Genomic DNA, 10,396 nt, shown 5'->3' with positions numbered 1-10,396 from the left:
AAAGTTACTTGATAAAGTTGATTTCTAACTTTATCACGTTTTGAATTACTTTACAATGTAATGCAGGCAAAATGTATTCTAATTTATAATTATTGCTTGTGTAAACCAAGTAGATTTTCTTTTGTAAACCTCTACTTATTTACTATATATCGAGTAACGTTACTAACTCAATATATTTCAGAGTCAGACTTCAGAGTTCATCTAATTTTTACTTACCTGCTATAAAGAATATGACGTCTGTGACGATTCTGTGTGGTTTATAATCCATCTTACTCTTACTAACGATTAACGATCCAGCAAAATAAGAACAATATTGGTAGTAATATTTTTGTATCAGCCACAACTGTTCTTTCAACAAAACTTCACAGAATTCTTTGCAATGAACGGTAACCACCAGAGAACACACCCCGACAGGTTTGGCAGGACCACCTTTGAGTTACCGCCGTGGGACGTGGGAGGGTAAATGATGCACCGCCGGCCGGCTTGCTAGCTGCGTGTAGTATTGTGTGTTGATATTGCATTGACGTGATCTTGATATCGCATGTGTCAGGTGACCGCAAACAAGTAATATGGAACATTCCAAAATTAGGGGGAACGTAGAATGATATCTTTTTACTTAATTCGTGAAATATAATTTATAGTAATGAATATTAATCTGATGATCATAAAGCACCTTAATGAATTAATTTCTTGGGTTTTTTACATTATTATATTTCATAAATATGAAATATATATGAAATAAGTACATCAATTTTATCTTACCAAAGTGGACGAATCTAAGACTGTTATATGGTAATGATCTCAAAGTGACAGAGATTACGTTGGAAAGTTCGGCATTCGTTGGATTACAAACGTACACCATTCTGTTTATGGGAGTTTTTAGCGGGATATTTCAAACAAGTTTCGCCGCGCCTGACGTCTATCTGGGATCTGTTCATCCGAAACAAATAAGATAGCATTCAGCTGCCTCAGTTTTTGTCTAAATCTGAAAGTAATGTCGAGTGAAAATTGTAATCTGCTTTCCCCTCGGGTTCACTCAATGAATTTGAGAATTTCACAGGATCATTTGCATGAAGATTATTCAGAGGTCGAAGCCGAGAAAGACCATCTTCTTTCAACGGACAAGAGACAAACCTTCGCTGCCGAGCCGATGGAAGTGGTGAACATGGGTTTGCAGCATTTGAGGACAGCCAGGGGGACAGCGACTCGTCGGCTCAGAACTGTGAAGAAAGCATGGGGCACGTTCAAATCGAAAGCGGTATGTAATGTTTAACTGAGATCTGTTAACATTAAGTTACATATTGACGTAGACAGGAATAACCGTCGTTTCTGGGGATTTATTCAACAATTTCTGACATTTTACGATAATCCCCATTCAGCGGAACAGCCAAAAAAGGCAAAATACAGAGACTGAAGCTTTTGGTCTAATATTGACGTTAAACTTTACAATTACACTACAGTTCGCAATGTCTAGATCTATGCATCTACAATTTACAATAGTTTGTGAACTTTCTTGCAAATTAATTTTAGGTCATTAGTTTACTTTAGCATGATTAGGATCGCATTTAATAAATTATTGAAAAAAACAAACCACAGAAAAATTCAGCTGCACTGCAGTCACTCAATGAGTCACAGGCTGCGTTTATGCGACCTCGACCCAGAATCATGATTTGAATCACCATTTGAATCATGATTCAAAACAGAAGCATGAATCACGATCCGACAGAATCAGCGTTTAGACGACCATCTTTCTAACGCTGTTTCTCCCTGAATTCGGGGCTCGGGCCGATCCAGTGCGCAGTTTGACCCAGGAAGTATAGGTCAACATTTTCGCACGTGTTTCTAACTTCACGTCGGCTGCTAGATTTTTGCTGCCGCCGGAGCTAACGCGCGATCGTTTGTGCAAGTGCAACGCTTACTCGGCTTCCGAAAAATAAATATTTTACTTCCAGAATTCGGTGTATTGTACCTCGTCTTGTTTTTGATCGGGAACCAGAAGGGGTCATCATCCTCCCACCTCCCGATCGATTTTTCTTGTCTATGATGGTCCTGTACTGGGCACGAATTCTGTTAATTTTGTCTCGACAGGCGGTGCCACATCTCCGTTGAAACCCTCCCTCGCAAGCGCCGCCGAAAGGGATCGTCTTATTTCTGTGAATCCCGGTAAGGGATGCTTGTGCTTCAGGCTGAGCCCAAAGCACAAGTAGAGCCCTGAGTTCATCGTCAGTCCAATTTGTGCCTTTGGAACTTGAAGAAATGATGGATGAAAACAATGAAATATACAAATGACGCTACAGTACAACCCCGGGGGTACAATACACAGAATGATAATTCCTAAATGCTGGCAATACTGCTACACGAAAATTAACCTGCACGAAACACAGCGCGCGCCTTTGAGTCGAACCCGGAAGAAGCACGACACAATGACGTCATAGAATCATGATTCAAATCACGATATCGTTCATACGACCTTTTTCGTTCGTGATTCTACAGAAACGTCTTACCAAACGCCCCTTTTTTCGTGTTTCATGTTTGTGATTCTAATCATGATTATATTCAATTTCGACTAAACGCAATCGTGATTCTGCAGAATCGTGATTTGAATCATGATTCTAATCATGATTCTAGGGTAAAAAAGTGTCGAATAAACACACCCACAGTCACACAGACACAATGTCATCGAATCTGCACAAAAATCATAGTACAATGCAAACTAAAAGGCAAGGTCCAATTGCACGAAAAGGTCTTTCGTGTCGCCCATAATCTATGCGCTGTAGTGTAGAGTACCTAAGGCTAAGCTGGCTATGCGGGATATTTCTGAAATTTATGATAAACAAATAGAATTTGGAATGTTAGCTAGCTTTTAAATCAAGTTTTAGTTCTAAATACAATATGAGATTGAGATATCAGACCATTTTGATTTTTATAAACAAAGTCAAAGAATTTATTAACTTTGAAAGGAGGGATATTTTTGCAGACCTGTAAATATGTATTTTCACAAGGTGCATCGTAATAAATGGGAGACACAAAAGACGGTTCTTGCAAAAATTGTTTCGTGCAATAGGCCCCAAGTCGACGGTATGCTATCAGGTTGCCTCTGTGCGACAGGAAATCCAAGCATAATGCGGGCCGGGAACGAATTGCCGCTGCGTCTTCCAGGTTGCACATACGGACATAGATCTAGGCTAGATCTAAACTCTAGATCTACACAATGTACATAGCATTTTTGTGATTTGAACAAATTTGAAACAGCTTGTCGATTGTCATAAGTTGAAAGTGTCAATGTACTTGATTGGATATTTTTTCAGATATTTTCAAATTATGATGCAGCTTCACTGCACTCATAGCAGGCACAATTACCTGAAAAATGTTTGCGCCTAGCTGTCTAGATTTTGATGATTTTGTCATTTGTGTGGCTTTATAGGCGGAATTGATGGCTTTATGAGCACAAATTTGCGCCCGTTCCGACTTATTTAAAGGTTTGTGTATGAAATGCAGACAACCGAGTATTGAGACGACAAGGATACGCCCAAAATTTTGGAATATCCTAAAAGTGACCGAATCTTTCTGTCTTTTCCTATTTGCCTACCTCACATTGGGATTAGGTCAGCTACCATACATGAGCTCCTAAAATCGAAGTGTAGCGACAATAGTCGACTTTGGCGACAATAGTCAAATATGACTAATCGCCACTCAAACCAATATAAGAAGAAGTAGGCTGTCTCGCGGCATATGTGCCCAGCAGAGTATCATCCTGAGCAGAGGACACATAAATTATTTTAATTTCTTTTTACTATGGAAAGTACTTTTTGTCTTTAACATCTGAGTGGAAAAATTTCAATATCCATGATACAAACTTTGCTCACCCTGCAAAAGGCCCCTCTAACTTGGCGAGTTACCTGTAGATTGGGTCAAAAGAGGCCATGAATTGAACTACACTGTAGGAATAATAAATAAATCCTGAATTCCTCAGAGAGGTGCTTTCAGAAGGAGTGGGAGTGTAGGCCTTTTTTTTCACTCTTATGTATGCATCATTGAACAATGTTACTTTTTTGTAACATGAATTGTATTGAATGGTTTGCTATCTCTTGATTGATCTCATTTCTCTCTAGGATTTCCTCTTTAATGCCCTATCCCCCCACGCACACAAACATACACCTTTTATATTTCCTTTTCCCACTTGTAACTTGTTTCTGCATGATTCTTACTGTTACCACTTATTTTCTATCTTCGATACCTAGGTAATTTAAACATTAAAGGACAAGTCCACCCCAACAAAAACTTGATTTGAATAAAAAGAGATAAATTCAAGAAGCATAACACTGAAAATTTCATCAAAATCGGATGTAAAATAAGAAAGTTATGACATTTCAAAATTTTGTTTCATTTCACAAGAACAGTTATAATATGAACGAGCCAGCTACATCCAAATGAGAGAGTCGATGATGTCATTCACTATTTCTTTTGTTTATTATTGTTTGAAAAATGAAAAATTTTGATTTTCTCGTCATTGTCATGTGAAATGAAGTTTCATTCCTCCCTGAACACATGGAATTCCATTATTTTAACATTTTCTGCTTCAGGCAAGGAGGTCCTAATCGTCAAATTCGTAAAAATTGAAATATTGTATAATTCAAACAATAAAAACAAAAGAAATAGTGAGTGAGTGACATCATCAACTCTCTCATTTGGATGTAACTGGCTCGTTCATATAACTATTTTGTTAAAAATAAGCGAAACTTTGAAATGTCATAACTTTCTTATTTTACATCCGATTTTGATGAAATCTTCAGCATTTTGCTTGTCTGATTTTTCTATATTGATTCAATTCAACATTTTTCTGAGGTGGACTTGACCTTCAAGTAGAATTGTACACATGGAATATTGGGGAGGATGGTAATCATTTTAAGAACACTTGTAAATGATTCGTTATGTTTTCTTGTTAGCTTTCCTCAAACATGTTCTCTTTGGTAGGAATGGCAAATGTGCACTATGTTCGAATATTTTTCCTATAATTTTTCACACAGTGTATTGTAGACTGAAATTGATTGTGGTGAAACTAAAAAAATGCACTTTGTTTTGATATCCAGACTTTTGAGATAGTCTGAAATTCCTAAAGAGAGGTACAAGTTGGATCAATGCCAATGCAAAATTGCATGGGGAAGTCTTATTTCATCTCCCATTATTTAATATGTTGGACAAGATTCTACTTAATTTACACTCTTTCACTCTCATCATATATCAAAGGCTTTAATAAATTCACTAGTGATTAGGGTATAGGGTCAATGATTAAAGCAGTCTGCATGTAATTAATGAATATTTTGGTTTTGGTTAATTTTACAGTACAATACTTGCATAGCTATCTGTATTCTATAGATAGTGGTATCATGCAAGTTAGTGGTATGATAATAATAATATGATGAATTTGTATAGCGCATGCAGATTCTACTGTGATTCGCTACTCCTGTTGCTTACACTGTATACGAAACACTAAATGATCTAGTGTGAATGAACCACAAGTACAGTAATCCAGCAGACATTTGTTGCTATGAGCTATGGCTACAAATGTGCTTAACGTATGGCTGCAAATACAGTGATTTATTTTATTATTTTAGCAAACGCACACTTGAGGCAAACATAGATTGCTTATATTTCTGAAATATCAATTTGAAACCAAAATTTTCCCCCTTTAGAAAATATTATGTAATTAATATTTTCATTTAAGAAGCAGATTATTAATAACATTCTTCAGTTTTTCAGTTGTTAAATATGATTGTAAAAATGCCAGATTTTATCGATGCGTAATGATTTCAAAAATTTTATGTTGATGATATTTTTTTATTTCTCTTGAATGAATATTACAGAAGAAACACACTGCAGTGCCACAACCTAAACTGAAACCCCAACAGCTCTGGAGTTTGTCTCTCACCAGTCCTCAATCTCCAAGTGCCCGTGCCCTCATGTTAAACTCGCCCCTCACCCCAGACCCCTATGCCACACCTGGCAACAGCCGTCGGTACCGTCAACCATCCAGCTTAACTACACCAGAAACCCCTCTTACCCCCCTGAGAAGATCAGCCCGTATTGCCAGCCAGACTCCGACTCCTTGTAGAGACGGCAAGACAAGGACAAGAACTGGTGGCAGAAGAACAACACCAAAAAGGTGGGTATGCAGAATCTATGAGGTTCTCTCTTAAATGGATGAGTGTCGCTCACTACGTTCAAGGGCAGTTAAAAAAAAATCTTTACTAAAAAAAAAATATTATAGATTAAAGTACTGTCATAATACAGCTGTAGTAGACAATAATTGAAGAACATACAAGTACTGGACTGAACGAGAAATCTTAATGTTGATATTTGTTTTGAACAATCAAAACAGTTTAGGCTATCCATCATTGGCCAGCTAGGACCGTTCTAGTGTGATCTGTTTTGCTGTTTTTCAAAGGCAGAAGTGAATAAGGTTAGCGCTTGATGAATACTCAGATTGGAGTGATTCACAAACTTGATCCAAATGGCTTAATTATAATTGCCTAAATTGAACACATTATCTATTCAGCCACTTTGTTTTGCTTGCATTGATTCATTCAATACAAGCAAAATAAAATGGCTCAAATGTATAATGTGTGTTTAAAATATTTGACAAAAATAATACTTTAATGATTTTATTCCTTGAATTAATCAAACAAAATTTTTAAACAGGTGCTCTTGATGGATATTGCTTACAATTAGACTGAGGCACATGTAGATCCTACTTTTAGTTGTTTGGGGGTAGGTTTTTCTTTTGAAGTTTTGTTGATGTTCTCATCATTCTTCTTGACAGTTTACTAGATTTAACTTTTTATTTTGCTGTTTGTATATTAAAATCTAATAATCTAATTTCATACCATCCCTTCATTCCTTCAGAATCCAGCTCACTGCCAGCCCTGGACAGATCCTTCGTGAACTCAATGCCATGTGCTTACAGACAGGTCAAAGGTCAACGTCATCAGTATCATCTGGAGTCAGTGCGCCAAAAGCCATGAGTGAAGGTCAAAGGTTAACATCAGGAGTCAACGCTCTTAAAGCCATGAGTGAAGGTTTATCGCAGACCATTACAAAACAAGACAGGTATGAATAATCATTTTGTTGTAAGCCTAACAGGTAGTAAATTAACACCCTTCACAGGAGTCAATACAAATCATTTCATTTTGTTTAATGATTATTTAAAAAAAAAATTTAATATAAATTTGCAGCCTGGCAATTGCATTAAAAGAAATCGACCCTCTTGAATTAGGACATTCTTATAAAGGTTTATCTCTGTTATAAAGGTTTCATTAGGCCTAGTTTTCATAAGGTAATTTGTTATACTCTCGTTTCTTTTATATGATATTTATTTAAGGAGTGTTCCAGATTGTTGGCCCTGTAATCTTTACAAGAAAACGGTTAATGCTACTACAGATATTAATCAGGATAACTATTAAGAGTTTTCTTTCCTTGAAAGAAATTCTAGATGATTATCTTTCATACAAGAGAGTCAAAAGGGGCCTAAGCTTTCGATCCTAGCAGAATCTTCTTCGGAGGCAAAATGACAAACATATAAGGTGGTACAACCATAATATAGACCACAGACATTCAACAGCAACACTGGAACAAGGAGACAAAAGGGGCATTAGTGAGAAGAGTTGACCAATCAGGTTAATGAAAGGGATGAAAGAAAAGGAGTAGGCAGACACAAAGGGAAGTTAGTGTGAGTAAGGCCAAAGAAAGACCTCAAGCCAAGAGGGATTAAGATAATGAGGCAGGCAACATCAAACAGGATCTGGAACAAAACAGTGATAGAGGGTATCTTTCATACAATCAGCATTCTGTTTTTTTTTCTCTTATATCTTCTCTTCTATTTTCTTCTTTTTTTTCTCCCTTGTCTTAGTTCTGGTACATTAACAGAGATTCCTGTTAAGAAGCCAGCAACTAAAGATAAATCAACCTGTGCTATGGATTCCAAAGAGAATGAGCCAGACCCTAGCCGTGTCACCAGACTACGACGCAACAGAGGGGTAATGGTGTCCCAGAATACAACAGATGGACAGATGCTCACAGAAAACTTTGCTTAGGGTTAGGGGTCACATGAATTAACATTAAAAACAAATGGCTTTATAAGATAACAATCAGTGGAATCGGCTCTAATTAACATTCCTTAAGTATTTCCCCCTTAGATTTCTGTGCACACCATGTAGTGAATTAATAATTCTCTGGGGAAAAAGAGACCAAAAGTACCCTTAATCAACCAAATTGAGGTTTTGAAAATATTGTCTTAAGTGATACAAACACTTTAAATATTTTTTTGCCAGTAGGTGCAAGGTTTTCTAGAAACCACACAACCAAGGCCTACTTTCATGAAACTTGTTATCAGTACTAAATACTACTAGCACTATTAGAATTTTATAGCAAATTCACTCTCATCCATTCAAACTGCGCCATTTTATTAATTTGTAACTTGCCATCCATAACAGGATTTGTGAAATGGAGCTGAGCTTCAAACTTTAGCATGGAATTTCTGCTCATTGGATTCCATTTTTGCATATTAATTATCAACAGCAAAAGAAAGAAAGAAAGAAAGAAAATGATAAAGTGCTGATCACTTGTGCTGCTGCTGTAGTATTTCACAAATTACTTTGCTCTCTAATTCGCATGTAATTTTCAGCAATGGCACTGAAAATGAAAAATATTCATACATACTTCTATATGCAAATTTAGAAAGAGGTACTCTAGGGGATTTCGTTTTATTCAACATTTCACCAAGAGATTTTATTTGCCAGTATCTTGATTATAATTTTGGTTTGAATTGAAGTGGAAAACAATTATTGGTAATGTAGTGCATTGTTACTTTCAGGATCATTTCAATAAAAAAGTCCAATCATTTTTGCTGCTGTGATATCTGCACACCAAATGAAAATCAGTTTTCTCATTACACCTTGAACAATTGGAAATTTGATGAGGATTTTAGAAAAATATCTTTGTCCATGTTTAGGTGCTCATATTATATTAGCTTGAAATATGCCATTTTTCTATTCACCTTTGACTCCATTTTGCAATCTTTTGTTACCATTTTTCATAATCTGCCTTAGTGTCAACCCATTTAGTTCCCTGAATATTATTTTGTACATGACTGTGTAATATACTACATGTAAGACTGTCCACAAGGATCCCATGCTTTGTATTAGGTGTAGGCAGGTGACTATTTGCCTCTAAGATATGTTTGATTTTTCAAATTTGTAGCTTTGCGTGAACTGTGACTCATTTGTTCACAATTTTTAAAAACAATCAAACTTTAATAGCAAGGTCCTTAGCACAACAAAATTACCTTTGAATAACAGGTATTATGTTGTATCATGTTTAACGTACAGAGCAGAAATGTTGAATTTCACCAACCAGACAGATATGAGGTTTAACAGTGGCTCTGCTCAGGTTAGTAAGTTCTACAGATGCAAAACAAGCAACCAGTTTCTTTTATACAATAGCTCTTGAAAATAAAAGAATTATAGACAATATTGTCAAGGTTTCATTAACTCTCCTTTCAATATCTGTTGTATGCAGATATATTTAGGAAACTTTAGAAGTTATCTTTTACCCTTTTTTTACTTGAAATGTATCATTCGATTGGACCTGTATGGGAAACAGAAGTGCCTTTGGTGGCCGAGTTTGTTAGTATAAATGTATCACTCCTCTGGACATTGCATTTGTGATGTTGGGAGATTAATCGTTGGAAAACAGCTATGGTTACTTTGTCATTATTGGCAACTACATATATCATGGTAATAGGCTTATCCGCCAATCACATTCACGGTTTCCATGGTAGTTACAGCAATGGCAAAATTACCATAGTAAGTTTTCATGAAATAACTAAAATGAGGCCCCAGATATCTTCATGCTGAGTTTCCTATATCAAAAATGAGAAAAGATACCTCTACCAGGTACATAAAATATGGTCTTTGTACTGTACTGTTTTTTTTTTAAATCTATTTACAAAACATTGTGTATGCTATAACTTATAGGATTTGTCTTACTTGAAAGACAGCATTCCCTGTCTATTTGTGGTTGTAACTCGATGTATGAAAATATAATATTTCTTAATATGACCTCTTGTAATTATGCATGTACTTTATGTTAATCTCACTATATTTCTTCACAGGCTACGACTAATTAAGTTTATGTTATAATCTATATTGTTGATTCTTGTTTTGATTAACCATGTTAACAATTTTGTCACGTATTCATCATTTATCAATAGTACTTATGATGCATTAGGAATTTGTATCGTGCAACTTAATATACTGGGTGTGCTTATGTATCATGTATAATCAATTAATACTTTATGACTAATCAATATTGGTGTATTTATAACGATGTGTACTACAGT

The 10,396-nt window shown here is 35.9% G+C and overlaps 1 protein-coding gene across 1 annotated transcript; it reads left to right on the top strand.

Annotated features, from left to right (window-relative positions):
* The first annotated feature begins 865 nt into the window (after positions 1 to 865).
* Positions 866 to 8,239, top strand: LOC121408983. Its single transcript, XM_041600742.1, has 4 exons — positions 866 to 1,258; positions 5,865 to 6,163; positions 6,904 to 7,107; positions 7,907 to 8,239. The coding sequence occupies exons 1-4, from the start codon at positions 995 to 997 to the stop codon at positions 8,088 to 8,090; spliced, it is 951 nt and encodes a 316-aa protein (XP_041456676.1). The 5' UTR covers positions 866 to 994; the 3' UTR covers positions 8,091 to 8,239.
* The last annotated feature ends 2,157 nt before the right edge of the window (positions 8,240 to 10,396 follow it).

The sequence above is a fragment of the Lytechinus variegatus genome, chromosome 2 (assembly GCF_018143015.1).
Source record: "Lytechinus variegatus isolate NC3 chromosome 2, Lvar_3.0, whole genome shotgun sequence".
Classification (NCBI taxonomy): Eukaryota; Metazoa; Echinodermata; class Echinoidea; order Temnopleuroida; family Toxopneustidae; genus Lytechinus; species Lytechinus variegatus.
This window is presented reverse-complemented; position numbering and strand designations above follow the sequence as displayed.

Excerpts from the sequence above, each read along its gene's own strand:
- LOC121408983 (XM_041600742.1), top strand. The coding sequence starts at position 995 with ATGTCGAGTGAAAATTGTAATCTGCTTTCCCCTCGGGTTCACTCAATG. Across the intron at positions 6,164-6,903 it reads AGAAGAACAACACCAAAAAG|AATCCAGCTCACTGCCAGCC; the intron begins GTGGGTATGCAG and ends TCATTCCTTCAG. Across the intron at positions 7,108-7,906 it reads ACCATTACAAAACAAGACAG|TTCTGGTACATTAACAGAGA; the intron begins GTATGAATAATC and ends CCCTTGTCTTAG.